At 41.7% G+C, this 26185-nt stretch overlaps 1 protein-coding gene across 10 annotated transcripts; it reads right to left on the reverse strand.

The window, feature by feature from the left end:
* Positions 1-1199: 1199 nt before the first annotated feature.
* On the reverse strand, positions 1200-20485 carry LGALS3 (galectin 3). 10 transcript variants are annotated; one of them, XM_087952423.1, is made up of 7 exons: positions 20235-20485; positions 6867-6888; positions 6461-6605; positions 6138-6397; positions 5030-5118; positions 3077-3245; positions 1200-1875 (listed from the first exon to the last, which is right to left on the reverse strand). In XM_087952423.1, the coding sequence occupies exons 1-7, from the start codon at positions 20246-20248 to the stop codon at positions 1720-1722; spliced, it is 855 nt and encodes a 284-aa protein (XP_087808549.1). In that variant the 5' UTR covers positions 20249-20485; the 3' UTR covers positions 1200-1719. The 10 variants fall into 10 exon arrangements, with proteins under 10 accessions (XP_087808549.1, XP_087808553.1, XP_087808550.1 ...); XM_087952427.1 differs by lacking the exon at positions 20235-20485 and adding an exon at positions 15311-15368 and having other exon boundaries at positions 6867-6884; XM_087952424.1 differs by lacking the exon at positions 20235-20485 and adding an exon at positions 15311-15368.
* Between the last annotated feature and the right edge of the window lie 5700 nt (positions 20486-26185).

Here is a 26185-nt window from a genome sequence, read left to right on the forward strand (position 1 = left end):
GTTCCAGTTGCTATTAACTGAATCCCACAGTCTTTAGGTAAAGCAACTTCCTACTGGCTTCCCACAACCAAAGTTGGTGGGGAAGCTGACAGGAAGTTCCAGGTCCCAGATAAGTGGCTACTGCCAGGTAGGGGAGGGAGCGAGGGGATGTAAGGGAGAATCCATGAGAGGTGTGGTTAAAGGAGTATGTGCGAGAGGCACTACGTGGGTGGAGAAAAGCTTGCAGGAGCGCATACGAGGCATCACGCAAGTTGGTGAAAGTGAACAAGAGGTGCAATGTTTGTCAGGGAGGGTGATTGAAGGGTGCCATGAGAGTTCCAAGATCTGCAACTAGCGAATGTAGGACAAGTATGGAGGGGCTGGGGAATGGGTGCAGGTGGGGGAGGTTTATCCAAGCAACTTGTGATCTTCTCTGCCAGCTTCCCTACTGTCTTTCTGAGAAAGCCAGGAGGGAAGGTTGCAAATGGCAATCGTATGATCGTGGGGTGCTTGGCAACAAGTGGGAAGGGTGAATGGGTTGCCTAGTACCCAGATCATGATCACGTGGCCACAGGGATTCTGGGACAGCCATAATTCCAAGGACCAGTTGAACCACCATTCATCATCATCATAACTGCCAAATGTCACTGAACAAATGGTAAATTTGGTGAACCGGATATCTATCATCTATAAACCTTGATCGACCAACCACTAACTGGCTAATTTCACACCACACACTCAGCCTGAAGCGATCCATAATTTAATGCAATTGTGAATCAAGCCAATGTATCTTTCTGATATGAGTAGCAGCAATTCAAAAGATTGAGGCATATGCTCTTGATAACTTTCTTGTAGATTGGTGAATGTACTTAATACTTTTAGCATCAGAACAGGTGTTCCCTGTACTCTTAAGTCATGTTTTTCAATCTCAGCAACTTTTAAGACGTGAACTTAAATTCCCAGAATTCTCCAGCCAAGCAAGCTTCTAAGAGTTGAAGTACATACTGAATGTCTTAAAGTTGTCAACTTCGGGAAGCACTGTTCTAAGTACTTCTTCATTACCAGTTATTGCAGTCTTTCTATATGGCTAAAAAAGATAAAAAGCCACAGCAAAAACTGTGTGTGTGTGTGTGTGTGTGTGTGTGTGTAATGTCACTGAAACAAGCCAAATCTTGGAAGGCTTGAAAAATAAAGCTAAGAATTTGGAATGCTAAATGACACACTGCAGAAAGAAATCAGAATTTATTACTATGTATTCATTCACTTAACAATCATTCAAAGTTACAACAGGTTCTCCAAAATCTACTTATAACCCAAAATTACAGTGGCCACATACACATACCCTACATTCACATGATTGCATTTTGGGCACTTAAGACAACTGGCTCACCTTTACAGCTATTTGCAGTGTTCCATGGTAATGTCATATTTTTTTTTTGACACTGTCCAACATTTACTCCTGGTTTCCAGTAAAAAATACCCATTGGGTAAAATTGATTCGCTTTGCAACCATGGTAAAGAAGGCTGAAAAAAATCAGGTCCAGTCACATGATGCCTAAATTTACGATTGCAATGGCTTACAACTCTAATTCTGACTAAAACTGTTTCCAAGACTTGTATCTTTTAGAGTTTTATTAGTCACTACCCAATATAGTCTATTTAATATATTAGAAAACACCAACAACCACCACTTTTACAGGGATATTGAGCACTAGGGCTGCAATGGGCCAAAGGCTTGACTTAGATCATGAAAGGCATGACACTGGTGAGGGTGACATCACCAGAAACAGACAGCTTGGTGATCTGATTCAGTTCTTTAACACGGTGTTTGTACTGCATGAGATGAGCGTCATCAACAGCTACTTTCAGGTGATCTGCTTCACAGAGAATCTGAATCTGTAAAAGGAGAGATGTAACCATTGCCAAAAAGTCATAACTAAGAAGTACAGAAATACCATGAATTCATGCAACCTGAATCTTGCTTTTTTGCACTGGGCACAATGGATTTGCAGAGCTACCATCTTGTGCTTGTCATGTTTACATAAAAAAAGCACCACAAATATTGTATGAAACCAGGAAATGTGTTGGGGAAAGTGCCCCCTCCCAGCATCAAGAGAGCAATGCTAAATTCAGCATCACAGGTTTTGGGGCAAGTGTTTGTTTTCAAAAAATACATTCTTTTTTTGGATAGCATAAATATTTTAAGCGCACTCAGCCACAAAAAGTTTTTCTGCTTTGTTAGAGACTAATGCAACCAGACCATATTGACTAAAGCTTTTGGAACTCAATTCAACTGAGTTGACATAAATGTTCTGTTGCATTCTACTCTCATTTTAAGTAGTTTTTACCATTTTCTGGTACTCAAAGAACCTCTATGCTTAGAATAACTTTATCACTTTACACTAATCAGCATACATTAAAATGAAATTGTGCTGCATGCTTGCCTCTGTTGGAGTACACTGGGAATGACAATGCTCTACTTGAAGAAAAATGAGGGTGTCTGTCAGAGGGCATCCCTCTGGGGGCAGGGAGAAACTTCCTACTCATTGTTTGATGTCATCTGATTTGCAACCCTCCTATCAGAATCAGTTATCCATCCTTTAAGAGCTATGCAGAAACAGGGCAGCAGGATTAGATGAATTCACAGGGCTCACTTAAAAGGGTTAGTGATTGAGCCTTTTTCTGTGTAATAAATTGAACCATATACTAATTAAATAACTTAGACTTGTACAATATCCTACTGCATAGATACACACCCAAATTAACAGTAAAGCTTAGCATATTGTTCAAATGCAATCACTAGGTATTTTTCCAGCTTGTGTTGAATCAACATAATATAAGCAACTCGTTTTCCTTAACTGGAAACCCCTCCAGGGGTACTACAACTCCCAACTCTTAAAATTCCCACTCAGTTTGGGTATTGCTGGGGATTCTGACAGGAGTGGTCTCAAATGTTATGAACACCGGACCCAGAAACTGAATCATAGAAATTGGAATCAGGTAAATTAAACTGTTCCTTCAATATTTGCATAAATAATTTCCAGGCAATCAAGTTAATTCTTAGCTATCAAAAGGATAACCGATGCAAAAACTTTACCTTAAAAGATTTGCCAGCCTCAAAAGGAAACCTGGGTGCCGTCCGGTCTTCCGTCCCCCAGACATTTTGAATCTTGCTGTTGCATACAACCACCTTCCTGTTGTCCTCATTGAAGCGAGGATTAAAGTGGAAAGCAATGTCATTGCCTTTCTTCAAATCTACTTGAAATCTGTGAGAAATGAAGACACACAAATTGTTATTCCAATGTTCTATGCCAGAGGTGTCAAACTCAAGGCCGTGGGCCGGATCTGGCCCACAGGGTGCTTAAAACCGGCCCACAGAGCCAGCCTGGAAATATCAAAGTAGCGGCCCATGGTGTCTCTGGTGGCAAAAACAGGCCGAAAATGGGCCACACGGCCCGTTTTCAGCTGGCAAAGTGTTGCAGGAGGCCATGGAAGGTAAAAACAAGGTGCAGGGGGCCCCCACGTGGACCCCCCACACCCCATTTGGGCCGGCAAGATGCTGGAGGCATCAGTCCCAACCCCTCTACTGCCATCCCACAAAGGAGAACTACAATGCTGATGCGGCCTTCAAAGAAATCCAGTTTGATCCCCTGATCTATGCAAACGACCAGCTATCTGCAAGGCATATAAATCCTTCCATTCTCCACCATCCAGTCAGAGCTGAAGAAGCTTCTTGGATGAGAAGTGAAACATCTTCAAAGAAAACCAGAAAGTCCAGTCACCTCTTGAAAAAGCACCTTTGAGACAACCATGACTTGGATGACTGAGAATCTCCATAGACCAATGTTCTACAGGAAGCTTATAAAACAAAGCTTCTCTATTTATTACATTCATCCAATTAATTATTAACTTGAAAACTTGGATCTGCAGTGCAGCACCCCCGGTTGCATCATCGGGCGACTTTATTTTACTATTAAAACTTTAAATGAGAACTTTGTGTCCTGTAAAGCAGAACACTCCTCTCACATATAAACTTTATTTCTAATCATACTTTTATATCCATTTTGGTTCCATACGCATTCTTAGAAAGTTAAAATCACAGAGGCTTAATAAAACCAGAAGATAAAGAGGGGTAGGTGGGAGTTATAGAAATAATAGTCAATTACAATGTCTCCTATATATGTTCTGAGTGTTTGAAGCAAGTCAGAGTTTTCTGGGCAGGTGGACACAATCCCAGACTAAGTACAAGAGGACAGCCACTCCTCAGATATCCTTACAATTAAAGAGGAGGTTACAGGCTGGCACCGTGCTTTGCACCCTACCAGCATGGCATTTAAAATAACAGCAACAATAAAGGTGAGGTAGGATGGGGTACCAGGAAGGCCCAAGGGAGACATCTTCAGGCATTACATAAGCTCCCCAGCTCTAGCCATAGCAAATAGGTCTAATGTCTTTTGGGCCACTAACCTCACTTGGCCTTGGAGTGACATGCTAGTGGTATGCTCAGAGTTAAGACAAAGAAGTGGGTGATGCAAGACAAGGACTGACTTTCATTTAATTTCAATTTTAATTAAATTAATACAGAGCTGCAAACAGGGGAGAGGAGGGGAGACTGCATGTAAGCCTCCAGCATTCTTTCTGTAGCCTCCAGAACCCTCCAAATTGATCGAGTCAAAATGTGCCCCCACTCTCATTGTTAGATTTATATCCTGCTTTTTATCTTAGATCTTAAGGAGATCTCCCTTCCTTTTTTCCCCACAATAGCAAGCCTGTGAAAGATCGTTCCTAATCCTTGTCCAACACCTTACCCATTATGTCCCACTGGCTACACTTTTGGAGAATAGTCTAAGTACATGTAATAAAGGGGAGAGTTTTGGTTATAACCATCATCTTACAACACACAAATCCTAATGAATCCTTGATTTAATTTGGTCCTCCTAATCCCACAAGTAATGGATGCCAAAGGGCAGTCCCTCCCGCAATAAACCCAACTGCACTGCAAGAAACTGGACCACTATCACCCACCACTCCATCACCCCTGCCTTATTACCTGTCCGGCCTTGAATTCACTGTCCCAGTCATAGTTATTAACAAGCGAGGCACAAGTCCTGAAGGAAGGGGTAGGTCAAAAGGGACTTTCTGAAGACAAAAACAGATTACATCAAGTCAAAACAAACCAGTTAACAAAATTGAAGAGCACACAGTCCAACAGGTCTAATACTGTAGCCTGTTTTGACTTTTGGCTTTCTTTTTATTACAAATATATCTCCTCTCATCACAAACCCCTTTCTTGTAAAGGTATTTCTGAACTCCTTTTCCTTATGGCCTCCTCTTGGTCTCAGATAAAGGTTTTCTCTAAATTATTCTGCCTCTAGTTTGTATCTCTGTCCTGTGGTTATGATTCCCAGGAGGGAGGGAGTGCATTCCAGAAAAGCAAGAGGCAGCAAAGTTTATGTAGATGACCAGATGGAGCCTGAGGGCAGGGTCAAATTTATCATCAGTCTGGAGTCCCTAATGCCCCCGAAAGAGACCCAAGTCCAGTCCACCCATTGAAGTCTGTTGACTCTTATCTGGCGCCAATTCGCCTAGACAATTAGTAGATCCGACCATTAGTAGATCCATTAGTATAAGTTGCATGGAATAAACTCACTGAGCTTTTGAACACTATCTGGACTCCTGGTTTCTTGCTCCTGACAATTTATGTGGGAAGAAAAGAATTAAGTCATCCCTATAAGTTCTCATAGTGCAAGTAGTTCACTTTGGTTGAGCAAAATTTCTGTCTATGGGTGAAGAACAACAAAGGAAACTCCTCAGAAGACCCCCAGCATGTCTTTTTTGGTTTTGGGGGCCTGGCAGTCCTGTCACGTTGCCTTCTAAGTGTTGGGCTTGAGTGTCATTAAATGTATTTACAATAAATCATCACTGATGTTCAATCTGCATCTAATTGACTAGACTTTGGGACCTTCAGTGTGGAGCCAAAAGTTCTCGAAGTGAAATATTTGAACACCCACCAAACATTCAGAGTTTAATTTTGGTCTTACCAATAAGAGTTGCTGTTCCTTTGTTTTAAAAAAGAGAAATATTTAATCAAGAACAGAAAAAAATGCAGATACCCCCTTGCCATGCACAGATCGGAAACATGAACATAGTTTTCTCACCAATGGGCCAGAAAATCCTCCAGGTCCACTTTGTGGTGCAGTTGGCTGTGCTCCTCTGTCACTTAGGGGCTGTCCAGGAGCAGGATACATTCCTGAGGCCCCTGGTGGAACCATTCCTGGTGTGTTTGAAAATGTGCCGGGCCCTGGTGGGCCTCCAAAATATGCTCCAGGTGCTGCTATTCCTCCTGGGCATGTGCCTGGTGCTCCGGGAAATGCTCCTGGTATGTTGGGATATGCTCCTGGTGCTCCGGGATATGCTCCTGGTGCTCCGGGATATGCTCCTGGTGCTCCGGGAAATGCGCCTGGTGCTCCAGGAAATGCGCCTGGTGCTCCAGGAAATGCGCCTGGTGCTCCAGGAAATGCGCCTGGTGCTCCGGGATAACCTGAGAAGGCTCCAGGCTGATTCCCCCAAGGATTCGGTTGCATATTTGGGTTAGGATTGTTGGACCCTGACAGGGCATCTGATAGCTGTAAGAAAAATAAAGAATGTGTTACATAGAACCCTTTTTCCCAGCCAGTAGCAATATTTTTGCTGAATTTTTGGCTTTCCCAGAAAGCTGCATGATCCACGGCAATTTATTAATGCCCCTTCTTCAAATGACAATAGAGTGAGGGTCTAGAAGAAAGACAGAGGGTCTAAAAGAAAAGTGGAGCATAAATTTAATAATAATTAAAAATAAAAGTAAAAGTAAATGTGGCATTAAAAAGCACCATTTTCTTCAGACTTACCGAAAATCCGTCAGACATCTTCCTGAAACAAAAGAGACAACAGGCTAATTAGAAGAGCTCAGGATATTTTAGAGACTCTGGGGTCCAGCCCAGATCTTGGTAGAACTTCAATGTAAGAGAAAAAATGTGAAACTGGGAATATATTTGTGTGCCTTTTACAGAATGGAAAAAACGAAGGCAATGCAATCTATATAACCCAGGGGTGCCATACCCGCCCCCATTTTAGCAAAGGGTAAAAAAGTCATGATATGTCACGTGACGACAACATGACACCGCGAGTTTAACACCCCTGATGTAACCAATGACTATCTTGCTAGAAAAGAATGTGGTTTTGTGTTGTACCTAGACACACATTTCTTTCTATGTTTTGGCCATTTAAGCACAGGCTGATGATGAGATGAAAAACTCAGATCTTGTACGTTTTGATTGGTCTCAGTAAAGGTATTACCTGACTATTGATTTTCATAGATCACAGAATATAGTTATGATATTATTATTATTTCCATCTTATTATATAGAGAGAAGAAAAGGGATAAGTAACAACATTTCCCTGGACACAGTGAAGCCTATGATGTCAGTAGAGGGTGCTCCAGGACTTCAAAAAAATAAATTCAAAACTGAAAACCATTCAAAAGCCAGTTAAATGCTACAAATGTCATGAGCTAATCAAATCTGTAAATCAAATTTATATTCTTGCGTGAGATTTCATACGTTTCTGAACATTTTTAATTCAAGATTTTTAAAAAATAATGTAACATGCGGTTTAGGGAGCACCCGCAAGATTGTGTAGAATTGTTAAAATGTTTTAATTATCTGAAAAGGCTCATATGTCCTACTGTACACTTTTTTTAAAAAAATTGATTTATTTATATCTCACTTTACTTTTTTTTGAAAATAATTCTAGTTGACAAGCGTAATCCTTCCTCCTCCAATTTTCCATCTCAGGTGGGTTAAGCTGTAATAGATTGTCACCCAGCCAGTTTCATGCCTACCATCTCCAGGTTTCTAGCCTAGTTTCTTAACCACTAGACCAAAATGCCTCCTATGTAGCCCACCAGAATTTCCAGTGGAGGCCATTTCAGTTAGATGAGCCCAATGAACAAAATACACTAGGACACATATTACAAAAGCACCATTTGGAAGAGGATTTTTTTTTCTACCTTCTTCCTCTTTGTGTGTGTGTGTGATGGGTGGGGAAGGAAACTACTGTATAATAGACTTACAGATAGACTAGGATTGACCTCTGTTTGGTCAAATTTTATTGCAGAAAAAGGAAGATTTTCAAGTGTCTTTTGCTTGTTCTGAGTTTCTTCAGCCACTTGCTACCTTCCAAATGCCTCAGGAGTGGAACTGAGAATCCTCAGCCTTAAACGAATGGCCTCAAACTGAAGAAAGCCCCAGATAAATGAAGGAAAAGAATGGGGGAGGTTTTGAGGTGGACTTTAAAAAAATAATAAAATAGATTTCTGAAGAAATCTGCTTCCAAAAAGCAGCCCAATGTCAAAACTTTGCATTGAGCAATCCAGATGAATTTTGCTTTTTACAAGCATGGTGTTGACTCATCTTGCAATTAACAATGAAAATTGTCCTAAAACATATTTTGGTTTCTGTACCAGAAACAGAACTGTTTGTTGGGAAAGATAAATCTATCGGCTGGTGTCTGAAGCTCGTGTAGTATACAAACCTCAGATACCACAGAAAGCTTCAAAAGCACACACACTCATAAGCAAACTTTGTGTTTTCAGGGAAATTGTTATAGAAGCCTCTTTAGAAAATATTCTGTCATTGTTTGTGTTGGATGAAGTAAATGCCCTATGCAAATATGAGTCATGAACTCCCACACCAAGAGTTTGGATTCAAAAATTCTTCTCTTTGTCTTCTATTACAAGGAAGCAGTTTTATCAATCACATAATATAAATTGTATCTCTGTTATAAATCTTGTCCTGAATTAATTCAATAAGACATACAAACGGGCTGATGCTCACAGGAGGCCTGGGAAAAATAAAAACAAAGAAGCTAACAGCACTTTAACAACAAACATTCTTTTTGGAATGTTCTCTATGACTTCTCCTGGATTCAGTATGCCTGAAAACACTTCCTCTAATGCACGTCAGATTCCAGTTACTGCTTTATTTTGGAATGGGGGGGAGGAAGGAAGGAAGGAAGGAAGGGTCTCTGTAAAGCAATGCATTAATACCAAGCACAGGTAATCCTTATGACCTCAATTCAGCCCAAAATTTCTGTTCCTAAGTGAGAAATTGGTTAAGTGGATTTTATCCCATTTTACGACCTTCCTTGCCACGGTTAAGTGAATCCCTGCAGTTGTTAATAAAACTGCTGTTAATTTAAACTGGTTTCCCCATTGATTTTGCTTGTCAGAAGGTCAGAAAAGGGGATCAGATGACTCCAGGACACTGCAACCGTCATAAATATGAGTCAGTTGCCAAGCATCTCAATTTTGATCATGTGACCATGGGGGTGCTGCGATGATTGTTCTCCTTCTGCTATAGGAAATTATTTCATAACAAACACCCTCACACTTGACCACTGCCAACAGCATGCGCTAACTAGTTTCAAAAATGCGTTGTTGTGCGGCATACTCTCTATTGCTGCCTTGGGCACAGTTTTTACAAACAACTCCAGAAGAGGCACAAGTCCAAATGATCCTAATTGGAACAAGAATGGAAAATGTGTTTCACAATGTCCTTTATGGCCAGCCAAAAATGGTCCTTGTCATTTATTTTTTTCAAAAAAATGTTTTGCAGCTTGAAAGTAGTGCTTCTCACCATAAAGACCCAAGCAATTTGCTGTTTGCCTCTAGCAAAAGCCGCTGCACACTTTTAAACATGTTCCCAGTTAAACAGAGCCAAAAGGCAAACATCCCACAACTCTGCTAGTTGTCCTTCTACCCATTTGATGCTGCTTTTTCACATGCTAGCTTGCCGGAATATTAACACTTAGATAATGAGCTAAATAGCCAGGCAGTGAAGGGATGAGAATTTATATTTGGTGACAGAAGCATCTCAAATGTAAAAATAATGATTGTGCAAAATTACTATAGATTGAAACGGAGGACATTACAAGAAATATTAAGCCAAAATTTGGAGGAGTAGGGCTTATTTTTGCTATTTTATGCAAAAAATAGTTCTTTGATAGAGCAGTCGATGATCTCAATAAATCAATAGGCTGAGAAAACAATGGGGGGGGGTCAAAACACTCAAAACTCCTTCCCCTTTTATATATGTCACAATGAATATAAAAAGGACTTCATTTATGCAGTAATAGCTACCACTTTGGTCCTCCCTGCTGATGACCCCCAAGGCTACTTTGTGCAGTCTTATCCTTAAAGAGCAATTTGTGAGGCGTTTTGAACCAAATTTAAAGGGCCACAAGGATGTCTCCTTTATGTTCTTAAAGGATATGGAAAAACAGAAGATCATCCTTTTCAGCATGTACTAAGCTTTTCATTTTTAACTGAGTTATCAGGATTAAATCCTCTTGACTGAGGCATGCTGATCAATGGAACCGAATCCACAATGTTTATTTTTCAAGATGTTCGACATGTTTGATTCTACACTGGAACCCTCGGATAGAGGCATCAAAACTTGTTAAACTAGTTTAGATCATGTTTGAGGACAAGTAATGTCGATCCTAATTGATTTGGCTAAGTTGCTTGGAATGCTTGATATGTAGCTACCGCCTCACAATTTAAAATTATTTTGCAAACCTTGTGTTACATAGGTCATGGTAGGGATGGACTCGGAGAAAGCTTTCCTGTGAGGATGTGCTACAAGCGGGTTATCCTCCACTACAGAATTATTATTATTATTTTTATTAAGCACCAGAACAAAATCTATGAACACCAGCCAACAATACTGGGAGATTACCGGTAGATTTTAAAATTCACTCACTCATTTAGTCCTTCCGTACCAATGAAATCCTTCTTTTCATTGGCCAAATGACAATGGGCATTGGATTAGTCTATGACAAGGGTGTCATAGACTAATCCAAATTAGTCTATGACAGGGTGTCACGTCATCATGGCAGCGTCATGTGACATATTGGGACTTCCCCCCCACCCACTTCGCTAAACCGGGCGTGGGCCTGGCCAGCGTGTGACACATCCGGCCTGCGGGCTGGGAGTTTGACAGCCCTGGTCTATGAGGTCTTGTGGAATATAAAACAGGACTTCAGACTTTTGTTCCCTACAACTCTCTTTTGGTAGGTAGAGCTGAATTAATATCTCATCATCCTTCATCAATTTTTAGTGGTTTGTCATTGAGTAGTCTGGATAGATATAAAGCTGTCCTTTGTCACAGCCATGATAGCATGGAGCACAACTATATCATGTTTAAAAATTTTCTTTCAAGGAAAAGGATGCACTGCTATTTTATTATCCAAATATTCATTTATGGTTACCTTTAAATACTTTGTTAAGGCTCGACCTATATCCCAGCTAAATTACTTCTGAGTCCCCTTTGTGCCACTCATGCCATCAATTGAAAAACGGTACCTTAAAGCCAGTGGTGAGATTCACGTTTTTTTACTACCAGTTCGGTGTGTGTGGCTTGATGGGCATGGTTTGGTGGGCATGACAGGGAAAGGGTACTGTAAAATCCCCATTCCCTCCCCACCCCACTAACCTGCTTTCCAGCTCTGTTCTCCTGTGCAGGGCAACAAAAAAAGACCCAGCCGATCATCTGGGACTCGGGAGGCAGAGAATAGATGGAGGCGGGGCCAGTCAGAGGTGGTATTTCGAACTACTCAAAATTTCCACTACCGGTTCTCCAGAACTGGTCAGAACCTGCTGAACACCACCTCTGCTTAAAGCATCTTTAATTCATCAAATGATTATATCTATGCTAATCTTTGAGAGATGGGGATTCTTGAAATCTACCATGTTACATATTCTGTGGCAACACATTTAATCAAGTTAAACCAAGAAACGAAACAGTCATCCGTTCCCACCGTATCCTTAGACCAGTCAGCCATTATCTCAATCAAATCCCCTTCCTGGTGGTTCTAGACTCACATAATCACAGTAACCAGTAACGTTTTAGAATTACCATGTCCTCACCCATTTGTTCTGATATCTCATGAGTCTTGGCATACTTCCTTGCATCGCTAGCTCCTTCTTCACTGGACAACCAGGCAGCAGTAGCCACAATGTGGACACTGTAAACAATGTCCTCAGGCGTGTTCTCCACTGCTAGATCTTCACATTGAGTTCTATGATGGAAAATCTTGCTTTCTCCTATCGCCCCCCCCACAGCTGTTTATACAACACAACTGACTGTAGCATTAGTTAATCCTATGCATGGCTGGATTTATTTTGGGCTAAATCTAATTCCCAGAGTTAGCTGATTCAGTTGACTGACTCTTTCGTGGAGTTGCTGTATCACCCTCACCCTCCTCCTACTGACCTGGGTAAGTGTGTCATAGGAGAACGGGGATCAAGTAGCACACAGCCGTATTTGTCAGGGGACACAGTTTAGGTAAAGAAACATCCGCAAGAAAAGAACCAGGTTCAGGGAAAACAGATCCATTCGCTACAACCTTTGCCTGCCTTCCTCAAAATGTAAAGTTCCTTTCACAGCTGCCATTTTCTTTCCTATACTGAGACACAGGGATATGGAACCTGTGACTCTGTATTGCTGAAGGATCCATTTCAGTAGCTGCAGCCATGCAGCCGATTGCAAGGGATGCCAGGAACTGAAGTTTTGGCAGTGGGAAGGAGAGGTAGTCCAGAAATCTCCTATTCTTACTGTAATCTCTCCTGTTCTGCAATGTTCTCATTTCCGACATTAGGGTTCATCTGAGAAGAAATATCTCCCCGCCCCCAGGAAGGCAAAGCACCAGAATGAAAGCGGGTGGCTGGAGGCAACAAGGGTTTTGATTTGGAAGAAGTCACAAAGTCGAATTCAATCCACCTCTCAGAACAGGTGTCCAAATTAAAATATGCCTGCTGGATGGTTACCCAGCCGCTGATGAAAGATGCTGTTTTTATTATTATTGTAACTTACTTTACTTATAAGTACAGTGACCATATATTTAATCTAAAGTATCCAACTCCTTTTTTCTTTCTTTTTTTCCCACCTTCAAGGCTGAGACAGGGTGACAGGTCTAAGGTCACCCAGCTGACTTCTGCTTAAGATGGGACTAGAACTCACAGTCTCCCAGTTACTAGCCTGATTTTCTCACTGTCACACCAAATTGGCTCTTCTATCTGCCTCTACATTATGCTAATTGTGTCCAGCTCTTCCTTCCGAAAGGTCATGCTTTAGATAAAGATTACATTTGGATTTGCACTAAATGCAATAAAGTAAGGAAGAAGTAAGGAGAAGGAAGTTAAGCTTTGTCTGGGTTTACATATTATACTAACTCAAAATGTAGTTTCAGCTGAGCATCTTCCATGAATCCAACCAATGTGATTTGAAAATGATAACAATAGCACTAGCAATAGCACTAGATTTATATACCGCTTTACAGTGCTTTACAGCCCTTTCTAAGTGGTTTAGAGTCAGCATATGACCCCCAACAATCCGGGCCTTCATTTTACCAAACTCGGAAGGATGGAAGGATGAGTCAACCTTGAGCCTGGTGAGATTTGAACTGCCAAATTGCAGGCAGCCAGCTGCACTCTAACTACTGTGCCATCGTGGCTCTTATAGTTAATAATCATAGTTAATAATTTAGCATATTGTGTGAATTCAATCCACTGTAGCTTGAGCCCAATCCATAATTAAGCATTAATCATGGCTAATAGTGACATAGAAAGCCAATCAAAGTACTGTTTTGTTCTTGAGCTACCCCCAACTTGTTGAAACAGCTTGGGGCAAAGACACAATTTGTCGTTTGATTTCTGCACAGTAGACTGAATCTACTATTCCCTGTTGTTTCTGTCTGATGATGGCAACTTTCAAATTCTGCATCTAAGCCTTTCCTGGCCTGACCTTATACACGGGTGGCTGCTTTCAGGAAGTTGGTAAGTGCAGGAATTGTGCAGTTATCTGATGCCATTTAAATACTGTAACACTGAAATGGAACGTGATGTCAAGATGTTAAGGTACAGATTAGAAATTAGGAAGAAACCCTTGACAGAAATTCTACCTATCTGAGTAGTATAGGTTACAATATGGAAGGTTTTTCCCCTTTCACTGGAGTTTTTCAAACATCCTGGATAGTCATCTATCAGGGATAGTGAAGTAAACCCTGCAGTGCGAAGGGGGTTGGACTGGATGACCTCTGAGGTCCTTTCCAACTGTAGGATTCTATGACTGTTGAACCACCCTTACCATCAAGACAGAAAAGAAGGAACGCCTTGAATGGATGAGGACTAGGATGTTTAAAGGTCTGACTTCTCCCATATGAAGCCTACCTATTGAGATCATGTTTGAAGGTCCTGTGAAGACCTCTGCATTTGGCTGGGGTGAAGGACCTTCAAACATGATCTCAATAGGCAGGCCATGGTAGGTTGGGCAGAGTTCAGCCACAGTTTGCCTCCCTCAGTAAAGTTTGCCACAACTTTAGGGGTTAGCTATGTACTGTTGGTGGTGCAAATAATTCTGAATTATTACTATTATTCCAGGGGAACTGTCGATCATTAACAGGTACAGGTAGAGTCCTCGACTTACAACCACAATTGTCCCCAAAGTTTCTGTTGTTAAACAAGACATTTGTTAAGTGAGTTTTGCCCCATTTTACGACCTTGCCTGCCACCGTTGTGAAGTGAATCACCGCAGTTTGTTAAGTCAGGAACATGGTTGTTAAACAAATCTGGCTTCCCCGTTGACTTTGCTTGTCAGAAGGTCACAAAAGGGGATCCCATGACCCTGGGGATGACCCCACAACCGTCATAAATAGGAGTCAATTGCCAAGCGTCTGGATTTTGATCATGTGACCATGGGGGTGCTGCAGCAGTCATAAGGATGAAAAACGGTCATAAGTCGCTTTTTTTTCCAGGACCGTTGTAATCACGGTCACTAAACGAACTCTTGTAAGTCGAGGACTACCTGCATTCCTGCGTGTGTATGCCTCTCAAGACTCATGCACTCGCCCCTTCGAGCCGCTTCTTCTTTCCGACCGGCCCTGGCTGACAGCTCTAGGGAGGCTCCAGTTGGGAAGTCCACCCCCTCGCCCAAATTGCTGCTTTGGGCGGGTCGGGAAAGTCCAGCCAACTTTTCCACTCGGCTTCCCGAAAGGCGAGACGAACGTCTCCCATCCGGATATATGCAGGTTTTCCTTTCCTTAACCTTTTTCTCCACAAGTGCGGATTCCGCTTTTATTTCGCCCAAACAAAATGATGGCGGGCGAAACACAACTTCTTCCTTCCTGCCTATGGCGCGAGGCGAAGGAAGAGGGCAGCGTCCCCTCACACACACACACACACACACACACCGCCCGCCAAAAGTTGCCCCGTCCTCGCCTTCCTGCCGCGACTTACCCGGCCAGATCCCGCTGGAGACCCTGGGCTGACTCGGCGGAGCGGCAGAGAACGACTCAGGCTGGGCGGGACGTCGGAGCAGCTCAAATACGTGTGGGCCCGTCCCCGGACCGCCCCGTCCTTTCCGCTCCAGCGGCAGCCTGACTTGCCACGGCCGGCTCCCCCCCACCCCACCCCACCCCACCGCTCAGCCTGACTTGCCAGCGGACACTCCCCGAATGGTTGTGCCTTCGCCTCATTCAAGACGGGCGTCTTGAGAGACACCTACTTTCGCATCAGACCCACTTCGCCGAGGTCCTTGATGCTCTCTGAGCCTGGTGGGTTCCTTGCAGACGTTTTATTACCACAGTAGGTAACATCATCAGTGCATCGGGGAATGAAAGAAAGGTCTGAGTGGAAACCTCCAAGTTCAGAGACCACCAGGGACAGTTCAACCCTAAGCTACAAGTATTCTATCAGTATCACTTGGCAGAGTTGCGAAGATAAATTGGGCTTGGGGTTTGCTTTTGTGAGGGAGAGCCACACAACCATTTCTGTTGGATCCCCTGGGAAAGAGAAAATTGGGATACCGATGCCATTCCTAATAAATGCAGGTTCTTCCTCTACCCCGAAAGTTGGAAATCGAATAAGACTTAGAGGGGAAGCTAAAGGTTCAGACCTCCTTTCTGATTGGTCCTAACGACAACATGGAGCAGTCAGTGCTGGTTATTTACAGTCCTGCAACTGGAGGTTGCAACTTTCATGATGACACTTTCATGATGACACTGGACTCCTGGCTGTCTCCCCAAAACATTAGGAAGGGATTTTTATTGGCCTGCAAATGGACCTTATGGAAAAGCTTCCCTCTTTACCCAAGAACCAAATTGGAAAAGACAGCAAATATTAGGCTGGTTTTGTCAAAAAGGAAAAAAAAAAACACTTTCTTCAACAATTGTTAGGAAAACAGAAATCTAACAAGTGTGGTTTCACCTGGATTTTCCTATTCAATAGGGCCAAAGTGGTCCATTGATCATTCATAGAGGAGTTGTGTTTACACAAGACACCACCCTTTTTTAAAAAAAAAAAATCACAGCTTATAAAAGATCACTGTTTCAGATTGCACAATACACTGGTATTTTTAAACACAAAGTAATGAGATTAGGCAATCACCGCTCTATTGTCATGAAAGCCAGGTTGGAAAGCGATCACCAAGGAGCCTTATAGTATTTTCAAAACTCAACACAGGTTTTTTTAATCTCTCTCTCCCTCTCTCCCCCCCTCTGTGTATGTTACATACTATCAGTTCCAGTTTTTCATGAAGCATATGGGAAATGGAAACCCAGAAAATATTTTCTTTGCCTATAGAATAGTTTTATTCATTGATTCCTACACCAAGATTGAAAGAGTCTATCCCATGTCGTTCAACCTGGGCAACATTTAGTGTGAACTTCAGCTCATAGAATTCTCTTCAACAGCCATGCTGGTTGTGGAATTCTGGGAATTGAAATTTACATGCTTGGCAATTGCTACTGTTGGAAAACTCAGAATGGTTGCTGGAATTGGATAGCCTAGTTTAATGAAAAGAAGAACCAGAGGTGACATGAAAGTGGTGTTCCAATCTATAGTAGCATTCCAATATCTAAAGTCAGGACAAGAAGCAATGGGTGAAAACTAATCAAGGAGAAAAGCAACCTAGAACTAAGGAGGAATTTCCTGACAGAACAATTAATCATTGGGGCAACTTGCCTTCAGAAGTTGTGAAAAACTGGAAGTTTTAAAGAGGAGATTGAACAACAGTTTGCCTGAAATGGTGTAGGGCAGGGCTATCAAACTCCCAGCGCCCTGGTGTAGGGCAAGGCTATCAAACTCCCAGTATGTGGGCCAGATGTGTCACATGGGCTGGCCACGCCCATGCTCGGTTTAGCAAAGGGGGGGAAAGTCCAGATACGTCACATGATGCTGCTGTGATGACTTGAGTGTGACACCCCTGATGTAGGGTTTCCTGCCTGAGCAGGGGGTGGACTAGAAGACCTCCAAGGTCCCTTCCAACTGTTATTTTGTTACTCTGCTCTCATATATGAAATTAAGCTCCTACGTTGCATAAGACATGACTTAATGAAACATGGTTTATTAAATATAAACCACAATTGGCTGTTGACACAACAAAAGGAACTAAATTCCATTTATTGCATTAGTGAACCAGGCCACAGCTGCAGAAATACCCTCCCAGACTTCCTCCCCATGTAGCAATATGAACCAAAAGTAAGCATAATCCTTATCAACCATATGCAATGTGTGGCAGCCACAGGGAGACATGCTCTCAGAGTTACAAACCCAAGCTTCTGGCTATAGTGATTAGATTAAATGTTTGTCTTATGAAAAACAAGTGGAAGGGTGGGCTTATTGCTATGGAGACCTGCACAAGAATTATTTATCACTTGTTTTCTATTCCTGTGATGTTGCCACAGCAGCAAGAAGGGGAGATGGGGAACTCCATGTATTTACATAGCTGGTACTCTGCTAATATTTTGATGAAGACAGGAGACAAAAGACACTGTAAACTATGGCCGAACTAAATTGAACAGGCCACTTTGTGGCTTAATGTCATAAATTTACATGCCAATGTGCTTTGTAAACCATAGTTTAAGGGTTGCAGTTTGTGTAAATCTGGACATTGTCATTGGGGCAGGGGTCCCCAACCACCGGTCCGCAGACCAGTACCGGTCTGTGGAACAAGTCCTACGGGCCGCTGGCTTGCTGGGCGCCGCCATCTTTTTGATGAAAAGTGCTTCTGGTGAGCTTTTTGGGTAGAAAGCTCACCGGAAGCACGTTTTCATCAGAAAAAGATGGCGGGCCAGCGCTCCGATGAGCTTTTCCGGGTAGAAAGCTCACCGAAGCACGTTTTCATCAAAAAGATGGCGGCGCCAGCGCTTCCGGTGAGCTTTTCCAGGTAGAAAGCTCACCGAAGCACGTTTTCATCAAAAGATGGCGGCGCCAGCGCTTGGTGAGCTTTTCCGGCAGAAAGCCATTTCTACCCGGAAAGCTCATCGAGCGCTGGCGCCTATCTTTGATGAAAAGTGCTTCCGTGAGGTCACCGGAAGCACTTTTCATCAAAAAGATGGCGGCACCCAGCTGATGCCGGTAACCGGCGCGGCGCCCAGCTGATGCCGGTACCGGGCCGCGGCGTAAAAGGTTGGGGATCACTGCATTGGGGCACCAATGAGGATGTTATGAAAAAAATCCAATAGTGGCCATGACCATTTAATCTTTTGTTGTGGGACTTTGATCACACAACTGCAGCCACTATCTTGGCTTTCTTCATCCTTCCTCTGTCCTTAGTTTGTCATCCCTCTGGGTGGAACATTAACTTTTTGGCAGATTCAGCCTTAACGGAACATTTGTGAGCCCTATTGATTTCAGTGGCTAAAACTGATATCAGTAAAGATGGGCTCATTTGCATTTCTATGTCATCTCACAGAGTACAGATCATGGCAGCCCAGCATCTACTGGGAGGTGCACCCCTTGCCGTTTTGTCCATGTTTATGGGTCTTATTAGGTTGGCAACACGTTGCATGAAAAGGAAGCATTAAGCAGAAGGCAGCAGCCAATGCTGGTACGTCATAAAAGACACACAATGCTGAAGGTGCAGAAATATAATTTCTTAGGGACAAAAGTTAGCATCCTTCTACTTCCTGATTTATAATTGTCTTCATTCAATAATACTATATAAAACATTGATTGAGAAGGATTATTCTCTCAAAGGGGATACTGTGCTATTCAGAGAAATATAATGGTATATATTTATCAAGTTTATATAACCACGCATCTTAAAACAACTGACCTTTTATTATTATTACCTTTATTGTCAGAGCACATGTATACCATGAGATTGGCTGAGCCTCCCTTCGTGCACTCCCCCCAACACAACTCATAGTGAGGACAGAAGTCCCTAACCCAGTCCCAATCTTATTACACTAAGAGTAGAACAAAGCTAAAACAGTTAATACTAAACAATTATTATTATTATTAATTATTAATTATTAATTATTATTATTATTATTATTAGTTTGTTGTTATTGTTATTAAAATATTAAAAAGCTATAAAACAGAACTAAAAAAAGAAAGATGAAGAGATGTTAATAATAGTGGAGCCATCCCATAAAACCTATGGAGTCAACAGACCTGATGGCAAAACCAGGTTTTGATGGATCTTTAGAAAGTCAAAAGTGATGAAGCTGGCCTTACTGCTCCATGAAGAGACCAAAGCAGATTCACCTAGAGTTCACCAAGTATAATTCCCTACACAATGGGATCAACAGATATCCTCTCTGCTGGATCTGTTGGGTTGGGTAGATGTAATCAGAGAGACAGGTTCTTCAAATAACCTAGTCCCATGCCATGCCACGTTGGTCATTCATAGAATAGAATAGAATAGAATAGAATAGAATAGAATAGAATAGAATAGGAATAGTTTTATTGGCCAAGTGTGATTGGACACACAAGGAATTTGTCTTGGTGCAAATGCTCCCCAGTGTACATAAAAGAAAAGATACATTCATCAAGAGCCAAGAATCATAAGGTACAACATTTAATGATGACTCTGAGTAGATCCACTTGATCTAGGAATGGATGTAACATACAACAAAGTTGTGCAAAAGCCCTCCTAGCCACGACTGCCATCTGCTCTTCAAATCCAACTGATCTGGGATGAACTTTATTTGGGGGATCACATAGCTATAATTTCTTTCATGTGTGCAAACAGATTGAATTTTTATTCAGGTTTTTGAGCAAAGAATGAACTGGGAGCCAGTGACCCATTTCTACCTAAAGAGGCATAATTTCTTCCTTGCAAACCACCTTTGCATTCAGGGCTGCTCATAGTTATTTAAAATGTGTGTTTGTTATTTATTAATATGCCCAGGTACAAAAATTTAGAATTACTTACCTTTCAGCAGGCATATAGTGGGTAAGACGGGTATATGTTTCTTCTTCTCATGTTATCTATTGAATTTCAGTTCTTGTCATGAGTTTTCAGTCCTGGCTTAAGTCAGGCCTGCTCAATGGCATTCAATGGGGTGGAAGGTAGCAACTTGTGATGCAAGCCCTCCCCCCTTTTCTACAAGCATCAGAATCACATGGATGTTCCCAAGGAGCTCAATTTGCCAGAAGAGCATATTGTTGGTGCAATCTGCTCATGTGAGTACCCTATCTATTGGAATCACATGGCTCCCAGTCACAGGCCACAACTCCAGGATGAATTGATGACACAACTTATTCTGCAAAAACAGCTATGAGTCACACTTTGGAACAATTAAAATTCCTTTCGAAGTCTTAAAACACATAATATGTATTCCTCAGGGAACCTACATAGCAGCTCTGTGAAGACAGTGTTGGAAGGAAAATCCATCTGGTTCAGTTCCAAGCTGGGAGAAAGACACTGGAAACATGGGAGGCTGATTGGAAAGAAGGTTTTATTGATGAAGCAGAACCACCAAGCACATGCGATTCTGGGCAGCTGACAAAATGGAGTTGAGAGCGGGTGGGGTTTATACTTTCTTTGGGCTTTGCATATGAGCTTCCTGTTCCTGTGCAAAACAGGTCTTTTAATATTCCATTGGCTGTTGTCAGATTCCTAGAGGGTCATGGCTGGCTCTTTAGACAAAAGAGGACAAATGCAAATCCTAGGTGCTTGTCTGAGCTAATATGGTCAATCTCTGGCGTATTGTTTATCTGAGCTCCCAGGTTTCTGTGACTTTGAACTTTGGACTGCTCTGGGGGGGGGTGCAATGAAGGAATTTGTCTTCTGAAAGGGTGTAATTCCGATTGTGGCTAATGGCTTTTGTCCTGTGTTGGATCTTGGGTGAGGGACTGCATGCTAACCCTACCATTCTGCCAAGGAGTTTTGAAATATCCTGTCTTGAATGGATTTCTGCCTGCAGTGTTTGCTTTGCTTATGAATAGAGCTATCTAGATACTTGTTTCTCTTTCAGTAAGCTCTTTATCTCTTAAGTGCTGGCATCTGCTGTGGGCTATTAAGACAGACTTGGGGGCTGCTTTCTGTCTTTGAGAGCATGTTTCTCCATTTCTTCTTTAGGGAAATGCAATATTCTGCCTTTTTAATATTTCCCAAAATATTTCAATCTTCCAGGAGGGGAGGGGGGACTTCCCACAAAAGGTTAGCATTATTACAGTATCTCCTTTTACAGACAAGACCACACTGGGAATCTTGTGTCCAGTTTTGGTTGTCACAATATAAAAAAGATGTCGAGACTCTAGAAAGAGTACAGAGAAGAGCAACAAAGAAGAGTAGGGGACTGGAGGCTGAAACATATGAAGAACAGTTGCAGGAACTAGGTATGGTCTAGTCTAACAAAGAGAAGCACTAGGGGCGACATAATAGCAGTGTTCCAATATCTAAGGGGCTGCCACAAAGAAGAGGGAGCCAAGCTATTCTTCAAAGCAACTGAGGGTAGGACAAGAAGCAATGGGTGGAAATTAATCAAGGAGAGAAGCAACCTAGAACTAAGGAGAAATTTCCTGAGTTGTAATAATTAATCAGTGTGGGTGCTCTACCACTGGAGGTTTTTAAGAAGAAATTGAACCATTTGCCTGAAATAGTAGAATCTCCTGCTTGAGTAGAGGGCTGGACTAGAAGATCTCCAAAGTCCTTTCCAACTCTGTTAAAAAGATTGCAGCTGGGAAAATAATGATTCATTTCAATTTGACTGAACTGCCTTAAGGACTTTTTATTTAGCATCATTATTCCAGCCTTTCACACCTTGTGCTCTCCAGTTGTGTTGGAACAGTTTCTCCTGATCTCCAACTATTGGCCTTACTGGCTGGGAATTCATGCAGTTACATCACTGGAAGGAATCATCTAGGGCTAGGCCATTCAGTCAAAGTCCTTGCCCATTGCTGGAATCCAAATTAAAGCCTGATGGCCGCCCAGCTTGTATTGAATATTCTCAATGAAAAAAAAAAGCCATTACCCCACAGGGAAACTATTTGCACTTTCAGATTCCTCTTGCTATTAGGAATCTGACTTATATTTCCATGGGCTCGACATAGAACGAACTACACAGTATATTAATACTCTTCTGTGGGACATCCTTTCATAGCGAACACAGTGAAATGGGAAGTTTGTTGCAAAAGAGTGCTCTCTTCTGGCTGAACCATGAAACTGCACTTGTACTTTAAAAGGCAAGAATGGGTAGTCCTCACTTTACAACCACGGTTAGCAAAGTTACACTGAAAAGTTACTTATGAAGTCACACTTTGTAGCATCCCTATGGTCACGTGATTGAAATTCAGCTGCTTGGCAGCCAGCATCTATTTATGACAAGTGGCAGCATTCCAGGGTCATGATTGCCATTTGCAACCCTCTCAGCAGTGATAGAATTCAAAAAATGTTTACTACTGGTTCTGTGGGAGTGGATTGGTGGGCGTGGCAGGGGAAGGAGACTGTAAAATCTCCATTCCCACCACACTCCAGGGGAAGGTTACTGCAAAATCCTATTCCCTCCCCACCCCACTAACCTGCTTTCCAGCTCCCTTCTCCTATGCAGGGCAACAAAAGAAGACCCAGCCGATCAGCTGGGACTCGGGAGGCAGAGAATAGATGGGGACGGGGCCAGTCAGAGGTGGTATTTGCCAGTTCTCTGAACTACTCATAATTTCTACCGGTTCTCCAGAACTGGTCAGAACCTGCTGAACACCACCTCTGCTTCTCAGCCACCTTCAAACAAGCAGTCAACGTGGAAAGTTGGATTCATTTATTGACTCATTTAATTCATTTAATGGCTGCATGGGTCATTTTATAACTACTGTGAGTCTCTTAACATGGTAAAAAAAAAGGTTATAAAATCACTCATTCACCTTAGTTAGCAATGGAAATTCTCGTCCCAACGGTGATCTTAAGTCAAGGACTACCTGTAGATTTATGTCAATCAGTTGTGGTTTATAGAGAATACAGTAAATCCATAGATAGGATGCTACTAGAATATTACTGGATTATTGCAATGCATTTTCCATGGGGTTGCCTTTAAAGACCACCCAGTGTTATACCATATTATCCCATAATTGCTGATGGGAGACAATACCTTTGCTATGGGGATACCTACCCCTGGATTGGTTTTCTCTGGACTCCTGGAGGATTTTAAATGCCAGCTTTTAACTTATAAAGCCTTTATGGTTTTGCTCAGGTTATTTTTAGGACCATTGGAACTGGCCCTGATCAATTTGATCTTGTTGGAGAGAAGTAGCTAGTGGTTCCTCAGTTTCAGGATTTGCTTTTGGCAAGTTTGGAATTACTGCTTTTTATAGCAGCACCAAACCTCTGGAATAGCCTCCTTGTACATTTTAGATTAACTCTCAACTTTAGCTGCCCCCTAGAAAGCAGCTGAAAACATCCTCTGGAAGAGCGTTTGAATGTTCTGCCTACTACTTTGCACTTTGTTAAGCATTGTTAAATGGATCATGGATATTTTAGTTGTTTGTATATTCCAATAAAATCACCAAGAATCTTGTTGGATTGTGGAAGGATATAAACATGAGCAATAAGCAGTAAAACATGGTTACACATCTGACAGAGCTGGAATCTATAGAACTGTATTTAGCACATTTTAGCATATGCAACATATTTTAAGTTGGCTAGATTTCGGCAACTCAAGTGTAAGTAAGTGCTGCTTTCCAGAGCTCATGTGTATAGGACTCATATGCTGCTGACATCGAGATGCTACTTGAGTCCACCATTAAACATAGAAACTCACTGGGGGACATTAGGCCAGTCACACTTATTTCAACTAACCTTAAGTTTGCTTGTATGCAGGAGAAATATCTTATACTGCACATAGAATAAAGTACCAATTAAAACCAGTGTTACTATAAATCCTGGCAGCCAACCAGGTGGGGTTCCCAATGTAAGTCCCTCTCCACAGCAGCATTTTTAATTCCTGCTTGTTCAGGTTTCAAAGAGATGCTTATCTGTTGACAAATGTCAAATTATTGGGCTTATCCCTGGTCATAAATCCATATTTATGACTAGTTTGTATATGTTAAAGACATACCAAGCAGGTAGCAGTCTGAGACTGCTCAAAAGTTATGATTTCAGAAAGAAGCCAGCAAGGAAATATTTCTTCACATATTCAAAAAGTACATGATATCATTTCAGAAAATCTCTGCCTGCTGAGTTGTTTCTTAAACAGCCCCGGCACCAAGCTCCACCCAAACACAGCTGTTTCTCATCTGCCCTAGCCTTCTTCGAGATTAACTCTACTGACTAGTTGGCTGTAGGCCATCAACATTGTGTTTTTGGTTGCTGCCTCTTTAATGCTGATGCATTGGTGGGGCTGGGTGAAGGAGATCCTCGGTTAAAGGTCAGGGTATCTTGCCTTGGATAGGCATGGGATCAACCAGCATTCAACCTTTCTTGACTGCTGGTTCTGACTCATCCTGATCCCTTATCTTCTCTGAGAACTTTTGGGATCAGGTTATGACTAATTCAAGGGATTTTTAAAAAATGCAGCTTATGTTCCATATTCTGTTTTAAGAGTTACTCTACAGCAGGAGTGTCAAACTCATGTCATCATGGTGGCGTGATGTATCAGGACTTTTTCCCCTTTCACTAAACCAGGCGTGGCCAACATGTGATGCTTCTGACCCATGGGCAGGAGTTTGACAGCCCTGCTATATAGTATTCAAATTCACCCATCCAGATCATGTTGTCCCAGAGAGCTTCAGCAATTTTCAGAATTGTTTAAACTAGAAGAGGACATAGCCCACTCCTTACTCTTTAGTAGAAACTTTTTTAATTGTTAGGGATCAGAAAAAGTATTTAAGTTGAACATTTTTTGTATTGGTACAGCACAAATTAACTATAGGATTGAAGGATAATCTGGAACAGTATTTCCATTATTTCTCCCCTAAAAAGATGTAGTATAGGGAGAATATTTCTAGATTAAATTTTGCTGATTAATTTTCTCTAAAGGGTCTATTATTTGTCCTTGTGCTGCCAAAAACTAAAACAGCTTAAAATGTTTTGGTGTTTTCCCCCATTTTAGTCTAAAGTTATATCTTTTATTGAATTGGAAAAACTGAATTTGTCAACTTGAATTGGATGCCCCTATAATATCTGTGTCTCCTCCACCCCCTTGAAATATAATGAATTAAAGTAAGAGGGGTAGTAAAGATCTGTTTTCTTAGCATCTAATCAAAATAAATTACCCAGAATCTTTTGTGATGTTTCAACAATCAAAGTGTATTAAAATCACTTTGTAAGTATTGGTAAAAACTTTTGTTATAGAGGCAAGCAGCTGAAACAAAACCTTTATGAAGTGTATTGTGTACAGTCTCATTTTGAAATATGTTAAATGTCTAAGTGTATACAAAAAATAACACCATTTTCAAAAAATATCAAATCCTGTATTTAAAGCCTCTTCGCTACCATCATACAGTAAATATTTGTCATCTATAAAGAAAAAAAATACAGCAGCAGGTGATATGGTCTATACTTCAAAAGTGTGATTGCTTAATAATTCCATGTCATAAACAAAAGCAGTTAAATAAACATCCCAGAAACACAAGCCAAACAACCCATCCCAAACTTCTCAGCAGTTTTAGCTCACAAGCAACACAATAGAGGAACAATACAAATTTCATTGCATAACAAGCATCATGCCCCAAATCACTCACACATGAGACAGAAGGGTTAAAAAGGTTTTACTACACAGCGTCAAACTACAATTGCTTTCTGAAAGGGAGTCTTCCATTGTTAGAGGAATAGTATCTCCATATGGCAAGGAAAAACTTCTTAACATGAAGGAATAAGATAAGCAGAGATGCTGAACCTCCATCAAGACTTGCAAGCTTAGTTTTAATTGGGTTGTGAACCACAGAGCT

Source organism: Notechis scutatus, chromosome 1 (assembly GCF_049901735.1).
Source record: "Notechis scutatus isolate UNSWTSFEM ecotype Mainland chromosome 1, rNotScu1.2, whole genome shotgun sequence".
In the NCBI taxonomy this organism is placed as follows: domain Eukaryota; kingdom Metazoa; phylum Chordata; class Lepidosauria; order Squamata; family Elapidae; genus Notechis; species Notechis scutatus.

Coding starts and splice junctions, on each gene's coding strand:
- LGALS3 (XM_026670226.2), bottom strand. Junction 6,606..6,866: donor AGATGTCTGACGGATTTTCG/GTAAGTCTGAAG, acceptor TTTTTCTTACAG/CTATCAGATGCCCTGTCAGG. Junction 5,119..6,137: donor GAGGATTTTCTGGCCCATTG/GTGAGAAAACTA, acceptor TTTTGTCTTCAG/AAAGTCCCTTTTGACCTACC.